The 23,821-nt window shown below is 38.6% G+C and overlaps 2 protein-coding genes across 6 annotated transcripts in view; one reads left to right on the top strand and one right to left on the bottom strand.

Annotated features, from left to right (window-relative positions):
* The window catches only part of RSPH10B (radial spoke head 10 homolog B), a 26,497-nt gene extending 10,446 nt beyond the window's left edge, over positions 1–16,051 (top strand). Inside the window, exons 11-22 of one of the 3 annotated variants that reach the window (XM_062608016.1) lie at positions 410–599; positions 1,288–1,399; positions 1,487–1,566; positions 1,667–1,818; positions 3,027–3,134; positions 4,170–4,346; positions 5,120–5,245; positions 6,270–6,315; positions 6,829–6,948; positions 7,983–8,181; positions 8,608–8,833; positions 15,780–16,051. In XM_062608016.1, coding sequence (XP_062464000.1) covers positions 410–599; positions 1,288–1,399; positions 1,487–1,566; positions 1,667–1,818; positions 3,027–3,134; positions 4,170–4,346; positions 5,120–5,245; positions 6,270–6,315; positions 6,829–6,948; positions 7,983–8,181; positions 8,608–8,812 — 1,515 coding nt within the window. In that variant the 3' untranslated portion in view covers positions 8,813–8,833; positions 15,780–16,051. Of the gene's footprint in view, positions 1–409; positions 600–1,287; positions 1,400–1,486; positions 1,567–1,666; positions 1,819–3,026; positions 3,135–4,169; positions 4,347–5,119; positions 5,246–6,269; positions 6,320–6,828; positions 7,430–7,982; positions 8,182–8,607; positions 8,834–15,779 lie in introns of those variants that run through there. The other 2 variants (XM_062608015.1, XM_062608014.1) reach the window with 2 other exon arrangements.
* On the bottom strand, positions 9,330–23,779 carry CCZ1 (CCZ1 homolog, vacuolar protein trafficking and biogenesis associated). 3 transcript variants are annotated; one of them, XR_009962689.1, is made up of 15 exons: positions 23,547–23,779; positions 21,696–21,793; positions 21,481–21,574; positions 21,309–21,383; positions 20,228–20,275; positions 19,539–19,622; positions 17,161–17,336; positions 16,482–16,563; positions 15,907–15,968; positions 14,896–15,007; positions 14,316–14,349; positions 13,845–13,962; positions 12,023–12,181; positions 10,674–10,918; positions 9,330–9,679 (listed from the first exon to the last, which is right to left on the bottom strand). XR_009962689.1 is itself a non-coding variant. In XM_062608017.1 (15 exons), the coding sequence occupies exons 1-15, from the start codon at positions 23,649–23,651 to the stop codon at positions 9,624–9,626; spliced, it is 1,431 nt and encodes a 476-aa protein (XP_062464001.1). In that variant the 5' UTR covers positions 23,652–23,778; the 3' UTR covers positions 9,330–9,623. The 3 variants fall into 3 exon arrangements, 2 of the variants coding, with proteins under 2 accessions (XP_062464001.1, XP_062464002.1); XM_062608017.1 differs by having other exon boundaries at positions 10,791–10,918; positions 23,547–23,778; XM_062608018.1 differs by lacking the exon at positions 10,674–10,918.
* Positions 23,780–23,821: the final 42 nt, after the last annotated feature.

Raw genomic sequence — 23,821 nt, 5'->3', positions numbered from 1 at the left:
GTAGTGTATTTCATGTTATTTTATTTCTGGTTTATTTTATTAAAATAACTCGTTTCATTAAAGAATTTTTGAAAATCTGAAGGCTATGAAAGCAGAAAATCAAAAAGAATTAATAGACAGTATTGCTTCTTCCTGAGCCTTTTTTGGAATACAATTAAATATGTTCTATCTGGAAGGGCATTCAGCAGCTACCTTTAGCTACTGTGAGGTTTGTCTGCTGACAGACTATTTTTATTGATCATAAAAAATATATAGCTGCATTTGAGTAATGCCATCATGAATGCTTAACCAGGGATATCCTCTTTGAAGTTACAAGATGGAAAGCACTATATGCCCAGTTATAGGATCAATATGAGCTGATCCCTACTTTCTGTGAGATGATGCTGAAAACATATCCTGCTTTATTTAGGTAGAATTTGCTGTATTGAGGCATATTACAGAACTGAGAAGAATTTACACCTTCTACAGTAGCTTAGGCTGTGATTATTCTTTTGACAACACCTTCCTCATGACTAAGCTCCAATTTTGGAGATTTCTGAAGGACTGCCAGTTTCATCACTCCAACATAAGTCTTGCTGAAATGGATCGGATATTGAGGGGTTTGTATTTCTGTTGTTTGGGGTCTAGAATCTAGGAACTGTAATAGTAAGCTGTGGAGAGGTGGAGTGGCAAGTTCTGCTGATACCTCAACACTGGTAGTGAGGTGTCCCTGAGTGAGTACTTCTGTGCTTGTGACTTCTCAGTGGATGCATTAACACTTATCCAGGCACTTCAGGTCCTTAGGTGGGAAAATGTAAAATTAAAATAGCCATTAAAAATTTGTTCTCAAGAGCCATCTATTCAAAACTTGTATTTATCCCGGTCTTGTCTTTACTGTTACATGTAGTTTAAAGAGGTCTGAGAAAGAGAAGAAACAAATCTTCCAGTGCTTTTAATTTTGGTTTGCATGTAGTATGGGTTTTTTTATTTCTGTAGAGCCAGTTAAACATCCCGTTCTATTTTAGACCTGCACCAGAAGCACTGTGGTGTCCCTAATATGTAAAGGGTTTAACTCCAACTTTGCTTCCCCTTTCATTCCTGTATGCTGAGTAGATGTGTTTCTAGAAAGAGAGAATTTGACAGAATTCAGCTGTAGGTAGATGATTCTCCCTTGAGCTTATTGTTTGGAAGTGATGCTGTGTCTGGTCTGATTCTTCCAGCAGTGTTGTTACTGTGTGATATGTAGAGATGGAGAGGTATTTTAATGTACAGTATAGCAATAGAGATTTATTTATTCAAATTTTTTAGGAGATAAAACACCAGTTGAGGAGATACATTGTCCGCATGAGACTTTACTGTTCAGAACGTTTTTATCTTACCTTATTCGCCTAGCATTTCATATCTATCATGAAGAACACAAGTAAGTTTTTAATCTTATAATGACATTTATTTCAGTGTAATCAGTTTGAGTCTTTCCCAGACAAGAGTATTTTTATTTCAGCTGTAGAGACAACAGTCCTTATCCGAGTAAGTGTTTCTTAGAAATGATGTCCAGGAACGTTATTCCCACTGCCTGTTATGTCCAAGGTAAGTAATGGTATTTCTCCTGTGCAGAATTCATCAATTTGTACCACATACATCATAGTTTTACTGTAACCATTTATTTTTTCCCAATTAATTTTTAAAGGTACCTTATTTTCTGAAGAAAGATGTACAGTTTTGGTCATGAACAGCTACATTGACAAATGCTGGGAAATATACAGAGCCTTTTGTAGACCAAGTACCAGACCTCCATTTGAGCTCACGATGAAAATGAGGCACTTCCTTTGGATGTTGAATGTAATAACCTCTATTTCTTTATTTTGTACGGTTACAAGAGCTTTATTTATTCAGTTTATATGAGTGTTTTAAAATACTCCCTGTGACTTCTGCCCAGTTGAAAAGATAGGAGTGGTGTTATTTGTAGAAACTGTCCACCAAACATTAAAGGGACAGTTACTCTACAGAAATTATTTATGTACTTGTGCAGGACTGAATTCTGACTTTGTACTGACAATTTCAAATAACCAAATCTTAAAACACATTTGTCTAAGGAAATAAAAATATTTTTGCTTCCTTCCTCCCCACCCTGTAGAGTGAATATGTGGAAATGTCTTCCTGGTAGAGCTCAGACTGGAAACCTTTTGAAATAACACAGTAATGTATTAACATAGTTCAAGATGAAGATGAGATTCCTTATGAATATCCAGTAATTCAGAGACACATAAAGATTACACTGAAGCTAGGGAACAATTCCCATTGATAGGCTTGGGTTTGGTGACTGTCACTGGTTAAATTCAAGCCTTTTTTCATGGGAAAAAAAAATAATTAGCAGGTGGCAAGATTGTGAAAGCTCATAAATAAATTTTTAAAAATTACAGTTATTTCTTAACACTTTTTTTGCAGTGTAGCAGGAATTCCCAGTAAGGCCAGAATTTTACTCAGTCATTGATTATCTGTGTGGAATTATAGAATAGAATCACAGAATCATAGAATAATTTGGGTTGTAAGGGGCCTTCAAAGGCCATCTAGTTGAACCTCCCTGCAATGAGCAGGGACATCTTCAACTAGGTCAGGTTGCTCGGAGCCACATTCAGCCTGACCTTGAATGTCTTCAGGGATGGTGCTTCCAGCACCTCTCTGTCAACCTGTGCCAGTGTTTTACCACCCTCATTGTAAAAATTTTTTCCTCCAGTCCAGCCTGAGTCTCCCTTTTCGTTTAAAACCATCTCCTCTCTTCCTGTCACAACAGTCCCTGATAAAAAGTCTCTCCTCATCTTCATATAGGCCCCTTTTCAGAACTGAAAGGCCGCAGTAAGGTCTCCCTGGGGCCTTCTCCAGGCTGGACAATCACAACTCTGTCAAGCCTTTCCTCCTAGGAGAGGTGCTCCAGCCCTCTGATCATGTGAAACAATTAGAAACTTTGACACAGGCTTTAAAGGGAGTTAGATTAAATCCATGTGGGAATGCCTTGGGTGCTGCTAACATGTAATGCTTACCTTACCCAGGATTTTAAACTTCTCAGCAAAGAGTTAACTCCTTCAAGACTTGTGGAAATACTTGTCAAAGATGGTCCCTCTCAACCTGGTAGCAGTAACACCAACCTGGAGCTGGAGGTGTGTATGGGAAAAAAGTATCATACTTCATTGCTACAGGAACAGTTAAAATTACTTTTAAAAACTGTTGCAATTACTGTTCTGTCTGCTAGGGCAGGATGAAATTAATTTAGTAAAAAAATAGAGTACAAACTTCAGCCTCTATTTCTGTCTTTGTTTTGCCTATACCTTCTAATTTAGCTCATGTACTTCTATGTTTTTCTTATTACTCTTCTTAGTATAGTCTCAGCATACCTGACCATACAAATAATTCTTAAGGCTGCCGTAACCCAGAGGGCATTCTCCATTCCTAGGAGACTGGTGCTAGTAATAGATCAGTCTGTGAAGCAGTTGCTTTACAATATGTGTATACAGTGATTACATAGGGATGAATGTCAGCACTTTCAGCTGCCAAGGTGTGCACAGGAAATACTAAGATGTGTTAATAATTAAGATGTAAACACACTGATCCTGAAAATCTGGAGATCCAAGAAACCTGATGTGTAAAGTGCTGCCACCTCAGTGAAGTAGAAGACTTATGCTGCCTGACAGCTGGCCTGCTACTGAAGGCCTTTGCCCTTAAAGAATTGGCTCTGGCTTGGTGATGGTCTGTTGTAAATGGCTATATTGAATTTATTGTTTTAAACAATGTCTGATAAACTGAACACACAAATGTCAGTCTTACTGAGGGATTCATTATACACCCATTCCAGGGGCTCCTGGAAGCGTTGTATGCAATTAAAATTTTAGGTAATAGTTAATAATTTGTTAGAGAAATTTCTCATAGCTCCAGACACAGCAAAAATCTATACAATATTTTATTTCAACATGACTTGTATAAGGCATGACACAGGATATCACTTCTGAATTTTTTGAGCTTGGGCTGTTTTCAGTTTTTCTTCAGAAGGAGGGATGTTTGACTGGATAAATGAGGCCAGTGGGGCTTTGCAAGCAATCACTTGAGTTCTTTGCTTGCTCAGGTATATATTAATTGTCAGTTAACAAAAAGATTTTGCAAAAATGAGTGAATTAATCACTGTGTTTGTTCCACTCTAGTTAGTTTTTCTGGAATTTGTTGAAGCTCTTCTTGCCTGTGCGTTGGTGTATGTTACCAGTGATATGATAAAGGAGCAAGAAGCTTGTGAGAATGAGAGCAGAAGTAGCTTTAGAATGGAGGTTCACTCCAAGAAAACCACACATGTATCTCTGTTCCCAGACTATTCTCTGTCCCAGGTAAAGTTGATAGAGACCTGTTGAATATGTCCACTGGGAGGGTGAAGTCCAGCCCTGCAAATATTCTGTGTTTCCTGAACATAGAAACCACTTTCCTCTTTTTGTGTAAACAGTCATTTGATTGGGTCCTACTGCCTTTCCTGCTTGCTGATGCCTATAACATCAGTATAGTCAGCTTTAACACATTTGCACATTTTCCTAGTTAACTCTAAATACACATAAGGTGCCTGCAAGTTTTTGGTGTTTGAAGGGGAATTGACAGATTGGTTGACTGATGGAAGAGACACGCCTCTCTTCTAAGTCAAGTGTCTAAAATTGCACTGTAAAAATGTCATTGCAGTTGTTCCATGTATCAAGGTTCACCGTTTCCAGCAGTTAAGCTATGCTCTTTTCTTTTTGATGGACACTTGAATAAGGATTTTGTCAGTTATAAGATGCTGCCTGTGCCACTGGAGCAATTTAGATGCACAGGGGAGTTGGAGGCATGAGTTAGAATTGTTATTATTTGGAATTATGCATTTATTAATTCAAAGAGCATTCACAAACACCTCATTTCACACTGTCAATGAGTAGTGTCACTGAACACCACCACTCCCATTCCCTGGTCAATTGTACTGGTTCTGTGGAACCTCTTCCTGTGCATCACTGCAAGAATTAACGCAGCTGCACAGTGAAATGGTCCAGTTAAAAAAGTCAAATTTCCAAGACCAAAAAAAAAAATCTTAATTTAAAATGTACTGACGGTAAAATTCTTCTTGTTTCCTTTTTATTAGTGCATGTACAGTGGAACTGTACTTGATACAGACATGAATGATCACATGTCTGAGGCACCTGAGCTTTACTCATTGTTGTCTTCAAACAAAAGTTTCATAACACAGGATGAATTAAAGAAACATGAGGTATTTTAAATACAATATGTTCCCATGCCTGGATGCATGTATGCACCTCAAAGTGGTGCATTGCCTGCCATTGCTAATAATAGCGTTTGCTCCCACACATGCACTCAGATATTTTTGTTTAGAATACTGGGTGGTAAGTTCTACATTAACTAAAACAGGAGTGAACAAAGCTAGAGTTTTATCTTGTCTTGCAAGGTGGGGGAGTAAGAGGCTGGGAAGTGGGCAGAGAGATCTAAAAGCACTGGGGAAGGTAATATAATTCCTAAAATAGTTTTCAGATTTTTTTCCAGCAAACTTCTCACCTTCACTGCCTTTATGATTTTGTACCCAGTGTATGCCTGTAATGAGATTCTTGATATTCCAGGAACACATACATTCTGTTTGATCTCTGTGATTTCAGAGTAAGATAGTAGGGATTACTGTTTTGTACTGGAATCATGGAAATCAGACAGAGAATTTGGAAACTTCCTGACTTTTAGAAAATACTACCAACACAAAATTATGTTTGACCTGAGTTTTGGTGAGACGTAATCAGGCTGCAGAAGATACTTGGGGTGACAGTTAGAAAGATTGCAAAGCATCAGTCTCATTAGTCTCGAATCTTGTTCTTTTCACTTAGTATTCCTCCTGGAGTATATTCCTGTAATCAGGAATAGAAATTAGTTATTGTTTCCTCAGGACTAGATGTATGTAGAGCAAGATGCAAGAACGGAGGGACATGTCTAAGAATAGGAGCTCTCATTCTTTGTAGTATCTTTCATTGGCTCTGAAATAGGATGATCCTACTTCCCTGGCTGGTGTCGAAGGTGAAGTGTTATGACCAATTTGCTAATACTTGAAAGTGTGAAACATGGTTGCAATTGAAATGTTTTGAAGTAGGTATAATTGTAGAATGCCTTTGATTGGCAGAATGCTTTGTAGATAGCAATTTGCATGACTCAAATGGACATGTAATTTCACTTTCTAATTTGGACACAAGTCCAGGCATTTAGTAACTGAATTTTAAACTTCTTGCTGACCACAGAGACCTTCTGAAGACACAGAGCATCCTCTTCAGGAATTTCTGCTGGGTGAGTACTGGAGTTATAAGCATTTCTAAGCAGTGGTGATAGAGGAGATTCACTCTTTCTACAATTTAAGAGATGATTAAAACAGCAGCTAATCGTTGAAACAACTGGATACATTGCAGTACAGAAGGTAGCTGCATTCAGTCTGGCAATTACAAAAAGTTTTATGTTGAGCTTTCCACATCTGCTATACACAGGTATCTGGCAAGTTTGAATCTCTGAACCTCTTGTGCTTTTCAATTAAAAGCTATCACATTTTCTGTAAAAACAATGTAAAGGTTTTTTTTAAACTAAATTCTTCCTGTTCTGTCTCACTCATTTGGGCATGGAAACAGAGATTGCAGTCTGCACTGTGTCTTTATTCAAAACAAACCTTTCCTCAGTACAGAAGTATTTCAAGCACAGGTGTAGCTGTAAGGTCAGATAACAATTTACATCTGTTTGTGCTGAAGATCAAACCTGATCTTTAACATACATAATTACAGACTGAGTACTTTCAATTTTTTTTCTTTGGAGTACCAGATACTAGCCTCTCATTTCACACAACTCATGGAGATACCATTGTTCCATCAGTGGTTCCAACATCGTTGAGCTGGGATGCAGAAAAAGAACAAGATACCTGTCCAGGAAAGGACAGGTAAAGCAGTCCTAGTGTTTTAAGACTTAACACAAAAAATCCCTCATAGCTTTTGAATGGGGAATTTTAATTGTATCTGCAGAGTGCAGCTTGTCACAAGAGGGCAGTAAATGAACATTAATTCTGAAGGAAAATGTTTAAAGAAGATTAAACGTAGTAATTGAGATGTTTAAGAACTGACTTAAATAGTGTCCCTGATTTATGTCGCATTTTATTTGTAGGGCATCTAATGCTGTAATTTGTATTTACTCTATGAGAAGCTCAATCTGCAAGCCAGCCTTTTTTTTTTTTTTTTTTTTAATGTCTTGGACAAATAAAAGCTATTACTGCTCTATCCTGCTTGTTTTAGTTAATGGAAAAATTATTATTAATGGTGTGAAACCATTAGCTGGGATTAAGTTAATGAGAGGCCAACATTCATGCAGAAGAGAAATCAGCATTTTTGTATGTTGAGGCTAGTAACCTTTTTGTATCATCTGGCTGATCAGATCTCATTTTTTGTTTTTTTGTGCTTATTAAAGTTTTTCTACAGATACAGAACCTAAATCCAAGAACATAGATAGACAAGGATCTTTGTGTAGTCATCATCTCTTTCACTGAAATCTGGTGACTGAAAAGTTACAGATCAGATTGTTTCTTCAACAACCATCCTTGTTTTTCTGGAAAATTTGTGACAATTGGATGCTTGCATCCAATTCTTTTCTTTCAGGTAGTTGTGTTCATTCCTCCATTCCCCTGTGCACAGGAGTCAGAGATACTGGACTGTTGTCAGATTACTGGGGAAGACAGTTATCATAGGATTAAAGGGGAAAGTTGATATTCTTTTGATGCCATCCCAGTGACAGGTCACTCAGAACACCTGCAAAAGGGCCATCCCCTGTCACATGCATCAGTTTAAAGTTTCTCACAGTTATCTCCTGTACCATGCAGAAGCCACACTTTCCCATTGCAGAGTATCAGAGCTGAAGTACTGTAGTCCAAGCCACACTTGAAACAGAAGTGTCCTGCTAAATAAACATATTTGATTTACATGTTGCAGGTGAATTGAAAGAAGACAGAACTAAACAAGATGAGCTTAGTTTGTTGCTGTGCCAGGTGCAGATCTTCTTTACAACTAAGTTCTTTCCCGCTTACCAGCATGAGAAAGTGCTGTGGGAAAAAATAAGAGAAAATCGAATACGAGATGCTGAATTAGCTCAGCTGAGAAAGATCAAGGATGAGGAGCTGGCAAAGTGAGTGGTGTGGCTTATCTTGAAGTAGTTTTCTACTAACTGAATTATTCAAAATGAGAAACATGCTTTAATAAAACAGTATAGCATAGTGTAACTGGAAAACAAATGCCAGGTGTAATAAGCAACATGAAGAATGTAACTTGTAACTTCTCTTGCTGTCAGAAGAAACAAACAGAAGCTGCTTTGAGGTTACAGAACTACTAGCTCTCTGGTAATTCCTGGCACTTTAGCCATGCTCTGCATAGTGGCTGTTTTTTTTACATACTGGTAAAGCAGACTTAAAGTGGTAACTGGGTAGATTTTCTGCTTCTCTACAATATGACAGTTTATACTGGTCATACTATGAATACAGCTGTAGTTGCTTAGCTGGTATAAATCTGTCTCCCCCCTCTTACACTACATTAAACTTAAACTATGTTCACTCAGAGTTATTGCTGGAAGAGAAGAGGCAAAAAAGCAAGAAGCAGCTGCAGCAGCAAAAACATCTGACCCCAAGAGTGCAGATTCTAAGGAGTCAGAGGAGCCTGGCACAACATTAGCATCTGCTTTGAAGGAAGAGGCACCCACAGCAGTACCCCCAGTTACCAGGGTGCCTGCTGGCAAAAAGAGAAGGAAGAAACAAATCATCTGATGGGAACTACTGAAGCTTGAAGTAAGTAAATACTCAAAACCAAACCAACAGCAAAATAATCACACTTGCAGTAAGGTATAAAATACAAGTATGATGAAACTGTATGCACAAGTTTATTGCTGGTTTCAGAGGGGAACTACTTCTACACCAAGGGTCTTGGGAAGGGGAATATAGTCACAGGCATGAGTGTAACCCTTTGGAAAAAAGTATTTCAGAAGTCAGTATTTGACCTCACCTAAAAAGTCCCAGTAAGTTGATACGACAACAAGTATCTTATAATGATCTTATATCCCAATTAAATGGTTTCTGTTTAAAATATGGTTTGACTGAAATACTGCATATGAACTAGGATGTAAGAAGGTAACAAAGAATGTAAATCAGGCTGAAGCAGGAGCTGCAAACAACAGGCCAACTGAGAAAGCTTTTGGAGCAGGGGTCTTTGGTAACCACTCTAGTTTCATGTTGAAGAAAGTTAGCACGATGATGCAAATGAACACAGGAAAACAAAAAGATGCCCTTAAAAGTGTAGCAATTAATAGTTTTATTTTCCAGTAAAATATTCACATAACAATAGCAGAATGGAATGGTACAGATGAATTCAGGCCAGGTTTTGTTTAGTTTGCACATAAACATTTTTAAAATCTAAAAATTTTATGATCAGAGTTTACAGATTTTAGTAGAAATTTTGATTCTTACAAAGCAAGTATTGCTTTACTATTGTCATTATTCCAGTCAATAATATGACTAATAACTTCTCATGTTGCACAAGTGTCTGACATTGACATCTTCTAATAAATCAGCCCTTTGCAGATCAATCCAAGAAGAAAATATTATTAAACTGTGTTGCACAAAGTTTCTTCACTTCTTCTGTAAAAAAGAAAATAAAAAAAGGTGTTTCAGTATATGTTACAGGAGCCTCTGCAAGCTAAACCCTGGGGATCATCAAGGAGAGAAAATAATTAAATTAAAACAGAAGAAACTCTAGGAGTTTCCAGTGTAGAAATACACTTAATGTTATTCTATCTTCAGTAGGAGAAAATGAATCAAATCTGATATTTGACACTGTCTGAAAGATGAGTTGTATTCTAAATGACTAAAATGTAAATTAATTATCATTTGTGTTTGCTGTTGGCCCATTTGTCTTGTCAAATTTCTACACTGCAACAGCAGAAGACTTGGCTTCAACACAAAGCAGCAGACTATACCCCTTGTCAGGGAAGGAAAGATTAGGGAAGCCCATTAAAATAAGTCAGTGAAACTTTTCTTTGTGCTGTTTGGCAGAAAGCACTTCCTAAGTTTATCAGCCACAGAAATACTCATTTACTGTATGTCAGGTTTGATCCTGAAAGACAATTAGAAATCATGGTGAAGTCATGCCAATTTGTTCCTCTTTTGAAAAATGAGGTTGCTAGGCTTTAGTTTTGTAAAAGCTTTAATTCTTTCTTCCTATTAAAACAGAGAGCCCTGAAACTGCTGCAAGTAAGACTCAGACTTTAAGAGAAATGGCAGTTTAAAAGCTTGTTGCATCTTAAATGTTAATTTGTACTCTTAGTCATAGTAAGTAATTCTCAAAAGCAGCACTAGAAACAAGACAACAGTGGAATGGGGATCACTGACAAGAGAGACATTATGCATAAGTAACCTACCCATGGGTCATAGACAAGTAAAACTTAACTCAGATGTTCATCTCTCACCTATAATACACTTCATTAATTACTCCTGAGCTAAGCTCACAGAGCACTCTGTCCACTATTATTTGAAGGAGGAAGAATGACTAATAAATAATTAAGAATGTCTGCTGAATATTTATGCTGTTCTTTGACAGCTGTAGAAGGCAGACGAAACCGTTATGCAAACTTACCTGGTCTATCATAGATCAGTCCCTCTCTAGCTTTCTTGTGAGATGGATTTTATTACTTCTCCAGGGACATACATTTTAGTATTAACTGTGTTTAAAGGTAATAAAAACAATCCTTACCATTAACTTCAATCAGATTTGCATTTTTTTGATTCAAAATAACATACAGTTCTCGCTGGTCAGACTTTTTCCCAACTACCCAGTAATCACTCATTGCCTTCACAATAATTTCCTCATCTTCATCAACTCTGAAAGAAGTTTTACAAAGTAAAGAAGGTGGCAGCAAGTTCATCTTCAACAACTTTGTCTGTAATCATTAAGACAGCTTAATGGCATCAATTTTTGTGGTTGTGCAGAATGAAAGAGGGACTACCACTACTGACTTAGACATAATTCAGCAATCCAGGATAAAGGTTTCATAAATGGCTGCTTAGGACAAATGCATCCCTAGATTAATCATTAGTATGTCTATCAGCCACTGTCCACTGACACTCAGGCACTCTGGAGAAAACCCCTATCCCTCCATCATAAGGACACACTTCATAGAATAATCATTTGCTACACAATGACCAAATAATGAAAGCTGGAGCTGGTGGATGGTTTGGTAATACTAATTTTTCACATATCTAACAGCTAAACCTAGAACTAAACCATGCTCAACAACTACATAAAGCCATCACTAACCCTGTTCTTCCACAGTATGGCAGAACATTCTTTTATCTTTTATAGACAAATGAAAACCTTATCCTTAAGTAGAGTGGGAGAACTGCCAGTAGTGAGAGACATCACAATTATTCAGCATTTTCATGTAATTTTTTATAGTGACAGAGGGTCTCTCCCACCATGAAGCACAATGCCCATTGATAAGAAGCCAGTTATCTCCTGTCAGCAGTACTGTACCAACTGCAGGATTTGCATTTCATCTATTGTCTAATCCCTAGAATCAGGGAGCAGTTTCAGAGAAGGTTTATCATCTAGGCAGAAGGGGATTTCCCTGTCCTTCATACTACTTATCCTGAGATTAGCCAGGCTTAAGTGCAAAGGTGCTAGGCTTCACATTCCTTTTGAGTTTGTTATGGCTTCTCTGAAGCTTCAGATAGATTAGACAGTTTCCTGGATAGGCCCTTCCTAAATTATTTTTTTTAAAAGGACACTAAGTTTTGTTTGAAACAAACTATTTCTAACCCAACACAAAAATCCAAGTATGACCCATGTTACACCATTTATCTCAGAGCTCTGAATAGCCATCCATGAGCAAAAAGACAGGAAAGGTTCACTCGTTTGAAAAAAATAAATAAATAAAAATCTACTTGATAGAAGCAGTTACAGACTATTAAATAGTTAAGCATTACCTGGAAAAGTCACTGTTGATGTCACCGAGAATCTTCATGAGGTCAGGGTGAACTGATGCAAGTGATACACTGGGTGTTTTCCTCATGTGAATGGTACTTTTCTCTGCCAGGTTCATGTGATTGAAATAGATAAACTTAAACTGAGGCTCCTTCTCAGCCCTAGGAAGATAAAAAACAATCAAACAAAACTGGATTTGTGAATACATGTTCTATAAGCACAGGCTTCACAGAGAATGGGTAACAATCCAGTGCAAAGCTTACTCAGACATCCTGAGGTTATCTTCACATTGAAGAGACCCAAGAACATTAAAACTTGTGGCATGATCAAACTTTATTTTAACACACTTTAAAAAGCAAGCCTGCAAAACCAACCAGTTTCCCCTTCCGCTGCTTAGGCTGCTACTAAATAGACATGGGGGAGTCTAAAGGCCTTGTCCCACTTCCCAAGAATAGTTTGCATTTCTCTCATGAGCTGTTTTTTCTCTGTCCCCATTTTGTTTCTTTGCTGCTCTATCCTGTACCAGTCCAATGTGGTTTCAATGGATGCTGGGTCTTCCATTTGATCAATAAGTAATCCACTCACATCTCTGTTATTTGTTACAATCAAAAGAAAGAACTCCTCCTTGATCCAGGCTATTAGATTTCCCCCCATCATACGTGCGGGCTAAGCAAGAGACTATTTTCAAACTCCTGCCTCAGCAGTCTCCTTCATTTCCTCTTCTATTAAGTTAATATAAAATCTGCTGCTCGGAACTGTAGTTTTGGTAAAAGTCACAACAAATTCAGACTGGCAGAAACTGGCTATAGCAGTTGGTACTTCTGGCTATGTATTATTCAGAATCAAGGAGATAACTGTGATGACACCACTCACCTTAGCAAACAACTAGATACCCTTGCTCTTTCCTGTCACCCAGATGCATGAGTGTCAAGAAACTGTATCATGTTTTCAGGACACCATGGCATTAAACTTTAAAAGAGTTAAAGCTGCCAAAGCCAGTCCCAGGTGACATGAAAAAAACCCCAACTTTAATGATTTAGTAGACTGGCACAGTTTCAGGCACATCCTATTCTATACCCTGCGATTTTGCTGATTTGGCATGCTACCACCGAGCTCAGTCACACACCTATCTTTGCTTCAGTTCCTCTTGTGTTGTCATATGCAATACTGCTCTGGCTTCCCCAACTAACAAATCAATCTAAAAATAAGTAAAATTTTGTGGAAAGTCAACTATAGTTTTAACTGAAGCATAAGAAAAGTTAGAAAGTATACACCGAAGTTAAGATTTTGCAGGAACTGCTACTTTTTTACTTCAACATGGGGACGCCAACAGATGATCACACCATTTCCATTGGCATTTTGTGTGGATTTCTGCAAGCACAGTAATCTCTAAAACTCATCATCTCCATGGGTCAGCTAGTTTTGGTTCACACATAAAAGAAGCAAAACCCAGAAGTTCCACATCTTATATCTGAATAACTTGCTGACAGCAGGAGAATGAGGCAAAATCACAATTGGTAATAGTGAGATTTAGCTTAATATTTACAATTTTTTCTGCAACAAGGAAAAAGGTTTCAGCCATGCAGTAAACATCCATTCCTAATAATGTATATGTTGCTACTTCAGGGAGACCTGAATATGCAAAACTAGGCACTTCAGAAATGCTTAAAATGCAGAAAGGTAGACAAACACTGTTTAAAGAACACAGTCAACTCGATGCTTTCAACATTTGAGCTCATGTTGCCATTATTTAAGCAGTTCATTAAACCCAATTTTTAACCAACTCCTGAGGGACTGCAAAAGGAACAGAAGTGTCACACAAACCCTGATATTCTCTTGTTGATGTTGTATTGTTCACATATATCTGATGCTAGCACGGTGAGTTGAGGCCCAACAATGCTGTCCAGTTTACGACAGAACTCCAGCGTAGGTGGAATCGAAGCTGGGTGGTGGGTAAAGAAAAGGGAGAGGTGAGTCTTCTCTCACAGCTGAAGGTACAGTTTCTGTAGCTGTTTTCTTTAAACATCAGTGAGAGTCCTGGGACAAATTTCTATCTTAATTATAACCTTATGGATGATTTTGGAAGTGTACTGCTAACTGAAGCAATATTCAGTCATTTTATTGTGTAAATTAAGTTATACTACTGGAACAAAAATCAAATTACTGATAAAAACCCTTGAGTAAAGAGACTCAAATAAGAAATTACTGCCAGTGTTTTTCAAGAGTAAACCAAGTTGCATGTAATAGCATTTTGTACTACGTTTTGCCAAAGAAGTGATGCTAATAGGTACTTACCATCAATCATAAAGCAGACAGCTGCACTCATGGCCTGGAACAAAAAAGTTAAAGCAAAAAAAGCCATTTACAACAGGTTACCTCAGCTACCTCAAATAAATGACAACACTTCAGTGAGGTCACATATGGTAAACCAGTTAAAAAAAAAAAACACCCTATTTTAAAGGTAACACTTCAATAGGATAATCTGTTATGATTTTGAAATTCAGCTCAGTTAACAGTTTTTAGGTTGCTAGAAATGCACTGTCTGCAAGAAGTTTGCATTTCATTTAAAAAAATGAAGTGCCTTTTTAATGATTATTCGTAATTTTTATTGATTAATGCTACATGAGGTATAAAACCACTTTAAGTAACGGAAGGCTGGTATTTTGTTTTAATGAAAAACCTGTTTGTTTTGGGGAGCGTGCAGGAGAGGGGAAAAGAGGATTCAGGCTTTAAATCTTGAGAAACAGCAAAGACTTTTCTGGTTTTCTGCTTTAATCTCGTATCAATGCATCTTTCTATACAATTAGTAAGTACTTCAGATCATTGTATACAGATTCCTAGTTATGTGGAATAACTGTAGAGAAAGAGGCAATACCTTATAAACAATTAAATGAAGCTCTTCATAAGTGTCATCAGTGTTAACAAATATTTTGGGGAAACGGCATTTTGCTTCTGGATCATTCAGATTTAAAGGTCCAGTAAGAAACCTAGAAAATAATTCAACAGGTCAGATGTGATCAATTTTTTATTGCAGTTTTCCCTATTTAACATACATAACGAAACTAGGAATACTTACATGTATGACTGTATTTTAATAGAGTGAGTTTTCAGCTATCCAGATAGGCATAGAACACTTAATATATTAACTCATATTTTTGCAGAAGTATTTGCATATATGCTCCAAAGAGTTACAGAAACAGGATCAGAAAACCAGAATAATGCTAAGGAAAGAAACCACTCAGGTCATCAAAATAACAACAAAACTCGTTACACATTCAAGTTGTGACTATCTTTAAAACACCTTTTTCTGTTGCTACTGGGAAAGCACTTTTCCTTTGCTATCCAACAGTACATTCACATCAGTTTTATGTAGAACAGCAGTGTATTAGAAGCACCTAAACTTGGGGGACACAGGGTGGAACAAGGAGTGTGTGCCAGTACCTTGATCCCAAAAGAATACAATAAATCAGGCAAGAGGAAATACCCTGATTAAAGAAAAATTTCCAAACCCACAATTACTCAAAATCACGTTGCACAGCTGCTCAGTACAGGATCCCCCACTCTGACAAGCTGAGCGCAGAGGAAAAGTAAATAGATAAATCCCTAGATTAAATCTACATCTTTGACTGAAGTGCCTGACTGAAAAGAAATGACTGGAACGGTTCCAAAACTTTGTACATGAAGTACAAGAACAATGGGGAAGAAAATAACTCTGCAGTAATGTTAATGACGGCTTTTCTCTCTTTTCCCCCTCCAGAGGTCAGTTTTACATTGCACCAACTACCATGTGACGCACTGGAATGACCTGTGTGGAATATGTACTCGTAACACATGTACTCATCCTTGAGGGAAGCAGCAGTAGATGGTGACAGTAAACAAGAGCTACCTTCCATAGTGTTGTAGATTTCCTGGCATTTCAGCACGTATTGGAGAATCTCTTCCTGCTAACTGAAGCAAAAAAGAACACAGAAGGAAAAACAGTTTAGAGGTATTTTCTGTTATATTTTGCATTTATTAAATTTTAAAACTTAGCTTATGGTGCTTCTTGATGAGGGAAGGGATAATTACTCCAAGTGGCCTTATGGCACTTCACGCTGCACTTTGCCATTAAGCCAAAGTGATTCATTTGCAGTCCTGAGCAGTCATCAGTAAACTCCCCATCACCATCTCTTATTCAAATAATGCTTACAACATGAATTGTGGGGATAAAGTGGAAATACTACTGAGTTTGGTAAAGTGGCCTGAAAGCAATACATCCCAGAATTCCTAAACTAAAGTTTAAGTGGGGGAGAGGGAAGGGTGGGGAAGATGCTTTTCTTTATTACTTTAACTTTAGTACTTTTAGTGGTGCTAGAGAAACAGAAAGAAAAGACAAAAAAGAAACAAAACCCAAATGAACAATAAGCTCCATGACTCTCCCCCAGCTTAACCCCATCCCAAAAAAAGAAACAACTACCACACCTCAGGCTCCATGTGCCTTGGAAACAGAGATGTTGTGAGATACTTGTACAAAATTCTCATGTCATCTTGTTCCAATCCACTCCTAGACCATCAGTGAGGGAAAGAAATAAGTCATGTTTGTGCTGCAGTTCAGATCACACATTTCCCTCTAACCAAAACAAAGAATACCAAACAAAGGTAGCAATGTTTCAGTGTCTCAGAAGATTAAATCCCAGAACATCAATTTTTAATGAAATGTTATTTGCTAAATACAAAACAAATAACTGTAAACCGGAAGAGAAATAGGAATAATATTTAAACAAACAAAAGATGACATTTGCTATCTTAAGTCCATCTTCAAGTAGAACTCTTCACAAGCACTGCAACTTTCTGGTTCAGAACCATTTAAAGAACAATCCCTTAATTAACCTTCTCTACTAAAAGGTGCTACAGAGGAAATTACGTGTATGTGCAGGGGCTCTTGCGATGAAGTTGACAAGGACACTTCTCTAGCTGCTCCCAAGCCCAACTGGCATGTAATCATTTGGTACAGGTCAGAGAATTTAAAGCTAGAGATCAATGCCTTTCTCACACACTCTTTTACTCATCCTACCATTCAGGATTCATCAGCTTTGCTTTATGGCACTTATTTGTAGGATGAGAAATCAAAGAAACACAAAAAAATTACTGAAGTACCTACCAGATAAGCTGGTCGTTATAGAGAAATGCAGTATACTTGACTATGCTCAGGCTTTCTTCCATCCTATTAATAAATGACTGAATTTTCAAGTAAGTCATTTTATCCAGTGGAAAGAAGCTGATTCCACAAAACACATCCAGCAGATCGCAAGACTGTAAATGCAGTGTCTGCAAGTACTGAGATAACAATGAGAGTTTTTTAGACTTCAGAAAATTTCCAATGTGTAGATTTAAATGACAAATTTGAGTCTAATCCCCAGTAATCTAGAAACCCTTTCCAGTTCTGCTTGTATGACATAAAACCTTTGTGTGGGGACATACCTTAGTAGGGCCTGTGGCGACAGGACAATAGGACAAGGGGTAATGGTTTTAAACTAAAAGAGGGGAGATTCAGAACAGATATAAGGAAGAACTGTTTTGTGATGAGGGTGGTGCAACGCTGGCACAGGTTGCCCAGAGAGGTAGTAGATGCGCCATCCCTGGAAACATTAAGCCAGGTTGGACAGGGCTCTGACCTGGTTGAAGATGCCCCTGCCCATGGCAATGTGCAAACCATTCTAGGATTCTACGTGTGAGTGTGTGAATATGATTCCAGCTGTCAGCTTGCTATTGTTTAGTCACAGTGATGACAGCTTTTAAATCTACCTCAAGGTCTTTTGAGAATATAAGAAAGCACAGCTTATCTTATGAATATTCAATTTCAGAAGTAACTCTGTAGAAATAAAAAGTCCATTAGCTTTCCATGTGCAAAGGAAAAGATAATTTCTATTACTCTCCTTCACAGACTGTAACCTTTACCAAGAGATTTCAAATGCACTCTCAAGTGCTATTGCTCTGTAAAAGATGAGTTATCCAATGGCTCCCTCTACAGTCATTTCACATTACCAAAAAACCCAAGTACTAAACTACTTATAAACAGTATCACAGATCTTTGTCACAGTTTATAATCTAAGTCTCATTTCTTTTCAGTTTCAGTGCAGTTCAAGCCTGCCAGGAACACACAGCTAATTCATTCCATAGGGTTGTAGCAGAACAACTTGCACAACCAAATTTTTAAAGCATTTCTAATTCCCCAGTGAAAAAAGAAACAACTGCTCCTTGGACTTCTTTCTGTTATACAAATTTATAGCCATTACTGTTTAATCTTCAGTAGGAACTTCCAAGAAATTTAATGTTTTAAAGATAAAAATCTATTCAGTTTTTGCCATGTCCTTTTTAATTTAGTGTAGACAGAAGTGTACACCAGTTAATCAAGTACTCCTGGTGCCAAATGTTCATTCTAAAGTCTACACCACTCTTACAAAAAAAAGGCAAAACCCCACAAGCAAAGCCTGTGCTGTTGTTTACACTGTCACAACACTGTGTTACTTTAAAAACCTCTTACAAGAACAAGATTTTAAACACCAGTATTATAGTGTCTATACTCCATCATTATCAGAGATACCAATATTCACATCTCTGCCACAAGAGAATTAACTGCTGACAGCAGTCCTCTGTTTCCATCCATACAAACAAGGAAAATGGGGGCAAGCAAGCAGACATCGGATGCTATCCTGTACAGCTTGATGAAACTCTTCAGATAGGAACTCCAAATTCTGCCAGACATGGCTATTCAGTTACTTTATGTGAAAAATGCCTGAATAATATTTGATTGATTTCTTGCTCAGAAATAGGTTTTGTTAACCATCCTTTCACTAACACATTAGCTTTTGAAGACTGAAATTAAAATCTGAAGACTAGTTACAACAAAGGCAGGATTTCCTAAAAGCTTATCAGCCATGACTACTAATTCCACATGGGGGGTGGAGAGAATAAGGGGGAAGTTAAAAATTACAGCTATCCATCACTTCACAGTTCTACAGGACTTAAGTCTGTGCGTGCAGGTTGTGGGATCTCCATCCCTGCATATTTCCACGACTCAACCAGCCAAATCCCTGTGCAGTCTACTTTGAATTCTGTGTTACCCTAACTTTGTGTAGAAGACTGAACTGGATAACTTCTCCATATGCCTTCCAACCTGAGTGATTCTGCAGCAGTTACTCTAGTAGGTCTGCACAGATTATCATCACATTTATAACCAGTTCAAATGTTAAAACAGCACTTTCAAAGAACAAGCATCATTCTTCAGAAAAAACATGCAACAGCTAACCTGTTCCATCAAGCCATAACCCTGTAGTTGTGTTTCAGCTCCACTTAAAGAACCTACTACATTAGTAGGAATCAGAAGTCTTTGAAAAAAAACAACCAGATTTGTTGTGTTGACACTATACTTTTTCCACTGCCTATGTTTTATACTCACACTACAGCCGCCTAAGAGATGTTTGCATTTTATTTCCAATGCAGAAATAGACTGTATGTGCCTGAAAAATAAGGTCTTACCCGATGGAAGAATTTCTCTAGTCTCTCCTTGAGAACTTTCACACCTCCATCTTCCATGGCTTTCAGAAATGTGCCATTGAAAAGCTATTTGTTAAAAGAGAAAAATTAGTCAGTTGATGAATCATTTACAGTAATTTAGCACTTGACCATGAATATAGCTAGATTACAATACAGCTCCCATTTCTCAATATCTGAACTCCACATAGATTCAAATGTACCCCTTCTTTATTGAAAAAAACATCTCTCAGATTTGCAGAGTCCAAATATGTATGGTAGCAGAGGCAACATGAGAGAAGGAAAAGAAACTTTTTGATGGTAGAGAAATTACTTATGTGGCTTAAGTATCTTATGTGCTTGTTTTGTAAAAGCTCAGATTCATGGCCTTTATCCAGTATTGTTTCTTCAACAGATAATATCTAATACCATCAAAATCAAATGCTTACTAGTGTAACTGCCCATAAAGAAGAAGTCTGGACTTTGCAGAAATGAGAAGGCTTCTATTTTTACAACAAGCTAATGAACTAGCACAAATAACTTTATTATTAAAGTACAAGACAAGCTTTATTATTCTCTTCCATCAACAGCATTACAGATGTTGTTCTCAGGAAGAGATGAGCTTGCACATCCAAATGGTACCACGAGGATCAATTCCTCTGCCCAGAAGAGGAGGCTGTAGTAATTAACTCTACCTTGTACATGCTGTAGCACTGCTGTAGGACCGAACTATACACCTTGTCCTGCAGAAAAGAGAGCAGGACATTAGTATAAGCAGAGGCAGAATTTCAAGTGTTTTGGCTGAGCTGAACATAATCTGTTTTCAAAGGGCCAGCAAATACATGAATTGGAGAAATCAATCTCCGAAATGTTAAACTGCATTTTCAGCCAGTGTCCAGAAATTTCTTTGTACTTATAAAATCCTATTTCAATAAAGGGAGTCCCTTTCCCCCTCTTTGATTTAATACCAAAAGCACCTTGTTAACTCATGCACAAGATACCAGTTACAAATACTGCCCTTCCCTAACACCAGTGGTCAGTGGAAACAGACTTATTTCTGACAGGTTTTCTCTTCATCCAGGCCAAAGGCTAAAGTTGGTGGGACACCACAGCAGGTTTTTATTGTGCTAGGATCTTAACCCAGATGAAAAAAGGACTATTTTATTGTTTGTCTGGCAAAATAGCGTGCCTATGACAGCAATCTTTTTTTAGAACACAACGAGGAACAGAACTAGTGCACGCTGTAATGAATGGAGGCAGCAGAAACATCGGCTTCAGCTATCATCCCACCTGACCAACTGCTTTTCCAGTATACAGTTAAGCTGGCCAGTATACAGTTAAGCTGATACTGTAGTTTGGACAAGAACTCCCAAGATAGTTGAGCTGTTTGTTTTTCCAGATTATTAGCAAAGATTACTAGCAGCCTTAAGAAGTAACATGTATACTTAAACCTACTAAAAATACACTGATTTTAGGTTGTTGGAAGAACTTTATTAAACAAACAGATCCTAATAATTATGGGCCCATTCCAAGCTAAAAGCTGCATATTTCACTGATGCTTGTTGGGACTGCCATATGGATAATTCTCTGCCTTGCTCTCTTCATTAAACTCTATTGCCCTTTTTTCATTTACGGATAGATACATATATATATAATCAATTTGGCAGCGATTCAAGAAGACTCAAACTAAGATACATCTGAAGTTACTCTTAAAATACAATATATCCCATTAGAAAACAAAAAAAAAAGAGGAAGAGTTCAAGAGTTCGGTATTACCAATAATTCTTCTTCCTGATATTCATAAACTGGCTTTCCATCTTTGTGTTTTTCTATTATGGGATTCCGTACAACCTAGAAAGTGGAATAGGCTGGTATTAGACAATGCAGAATGCATTGAGAACATTGCGATACAGTGTTTTAGAAGCATGCATATCACATGTATAAGTACCATGACCATCCAGAAGTTTTCTTCAGGTTCATGGAAAAATTGTCTATTCTTCTGCGTATGTAGGGATTTTGCAGGTTTTGTTGGACTGAAGGTCCTGGAAAGAAAACATGTATGTAGACACAGAAATTAATACACACTCACAAAAAGAAAATGTATGATTGGGAAATTTAAACTACTAGTGCTAATACAACAACCCATGCCATCAGACTTCATACCTTGTGAATTGTACTATAGCTTCACAGAGTCCCACATTTCTAATTTTTTCATTCTTTTCTACTTCATTTGGGTGATAGAAGAGAATCTTCTTTTCTTCCTAAAATTTGAGAAAAGAATCAAGGCAAATGAATTTAACAGAATTGGAGCTAAAGAATACTGGGTCCATGGTTTGTTCGGGTTTAACTTTAATCCCTTAAATCCCTAGAGAGAATTTTATCTTGTACCTAAACAGGCTTCTGTAATAACAGATAAAAGGCATATTTAAGCACTTTTAAGCAGTCATCCCAAGAGATCTCAAAATGCTTTATAAATTGAAGGCTCTTGAAATCATAGGCTCCAATCACTTCACAGCTAGTTCAAAGCAAGGCTAGCTTCAAAGCCACATCAAACCATGGCTAGCTTCAAAGCTAGCTCAGATTGCTCAAGGCCACGTCCAGTCAAGTTTTAAATATCTCCAAAGATGAAGATTCTACAACTTTTCCAGGCCCTGCTCTGCTGTTTGACAATTTCATTATGAAGAATTTTCTCTTTTATCTCATTACAATTTTGCTTGCTGGACTTCCATTACCTCTCATCCTGTCTCATCACCATTACCTCAAGAACCTGACTCCATCATCTATAGCCACCCTTTAGGCAGGTGAAGACAGCCATCAGACACCCTTCCACATCATCTCTTCTCCAGGCTGCACAGATCCAATTATCTAAGGCTTAGCTGGTACATCTCAGACTGCAGCTGCTTGACTGACTCGGGGGCCCTCCACTGGGCTTGCTCCAGTTGGGCAGTATTTTTCCTACTCCAGGAAGTCCCACAGTGTGCACCAGCAGCCTCACAAGTGCTGAGCAGGGGGAAAGCAACCTCTTCACTTGACCTGCTAACACACTCTCACTCACACACCCCATAGTTTTCACTGCCACAGGGGCAACACTGCTGATTCACGTACAACCTGGTCATTAGGACTCCCTGGTCCTGTTTTGCATAGCTGCTTTCTAACCAGCCAGCCTCTGGCCTTTCACGATGAACAAGATTATTTCATCCAACACACAACTTTGCATTTGCCTTCACTGTGCTCCACAGTGTTTCTGCTAGCCCATTTTCTCAGCTTGCTGAGGGTGCCTCTGAAGAGCAGCCCAGAGTATCTCCCTCGCTTAGGAGTGCACTGGGGGCTTATAGAGGGGGCACTCAGTCTCATCGCCCTGCTCATTAATAAATGCACTGCCCTGTTCAAAAACTGTTAAAACGGAAGATTATCACGTGAACCATACAATATGCTGTTATCTACAGACTATAGCTTCTTGATTTACTTATTAAAGATCACAATGGCAAAAAATACCAGCAATAACTTGAATTTAACCAAGTTAAACACTAACCTTTCTACCATGCTGTATCGAGCTGGAGAAAATTATTCTCAGAAAAAGTTACTCCATCAGTAAAACGGAGCTACTAACAGCTGCAGTATTTTGCGTGCTGTTGAAAGTACACTCGGTCTTTATTCCTCTTTAGTCTGAAGCAGAGACACGTGTGGCACTAGTCCCCGGCCCCACTGAAGGCGGCCGATCCCGAGACTCAGGTACCGGTAAGGCGGCCGCGGGCAGGGTAAGGCATGGCAGGCCGCAGCTCCCTCCTCCCCAGCACCGCTCCGCGCCCAGAGACCGCCTTTGTTCCGGGATGTTCCGCGGGGGGGAAGCGTTAATATCGCGGGTACATGCTGCGGCCCAAGACTCTGAGAGGGACAGCATAGCCGAGACAGCCGCCGGGGTGGCCCCTGCGGCAACCGAGGCCAGGACAGAGCCGGGCCGGAGGGAACCCTCCTTCCCACATAATCCCGGTGCGCAACCTCCGCCTCCAGTACCTCGCCCTCCTTGGGCCCCAGTTTGGGGTTGTAGATGAAGAAACTCAGCAGAGTCGGAGCGAGCTGTTTCTCCTGTCCAGCTCCCCCCACCGCCGCTGTCGCCATACTGAGCCTGAAGCGAAAGCGCCTGGGGCCAGCAGCCGCCACACACCATCGGGGAGCAGCCCTGAGCCCTCCGCCAGCACCGTCCCCACAACACTTCCGCCTTCTGCCCCCGTCCCGGAAGAGCACGGCGCCAGCCAGGAAGTGCTACCGGGCGCGGCCGGAGACGGCGC

Source organism: Pezoporus occidentalis, unplaced genomic scaffold (genome assembly GCF_034315485.1).
Source record: "Pezoporus occidentalis ecotype Australia unplaced genomic scaffold, CSIRO_AGI_Poc_V1 ctg128, whole genome shotgun sequence".
Taxonomy (NCBI): Eukaryota; Metazoa; Chordata; class Aves; order Psittaciformes; family Psittacidae; genus Pezoporus; species Pezoporus occidentalis.
The sequence above is the reverse complement of the archived record's forward strand: the minus strand, read 5'-3'. Positions and strand labels throughout refer to the sequence as shown.

Excerpts from the sequence above, each read along its gene's own strand:
- CCZ1 (XM_062608017.1), bottom strand. The coding sequence starts at position 23,651 with ATGGCGACAGCGGCGGTGGGGGGAGCTGGACAGGAGAAACAGCTCGCT. Across the intron at positions 20,276-21,308 it reads ATCAGGAAGAAGAATTATTG|GACAAGGTGTATAGTTCGGT; the intron begins GTAATACCGAAC and ends TCTTTTCTGCAG. Across the intron at positions 19,623-20,227 it reads AGTGCTACAGCATGTACAAG|CTTTTCAATGGCACATTTCT; the intron begins GTAGAGTTAATT and ends TTTAACAAATAG.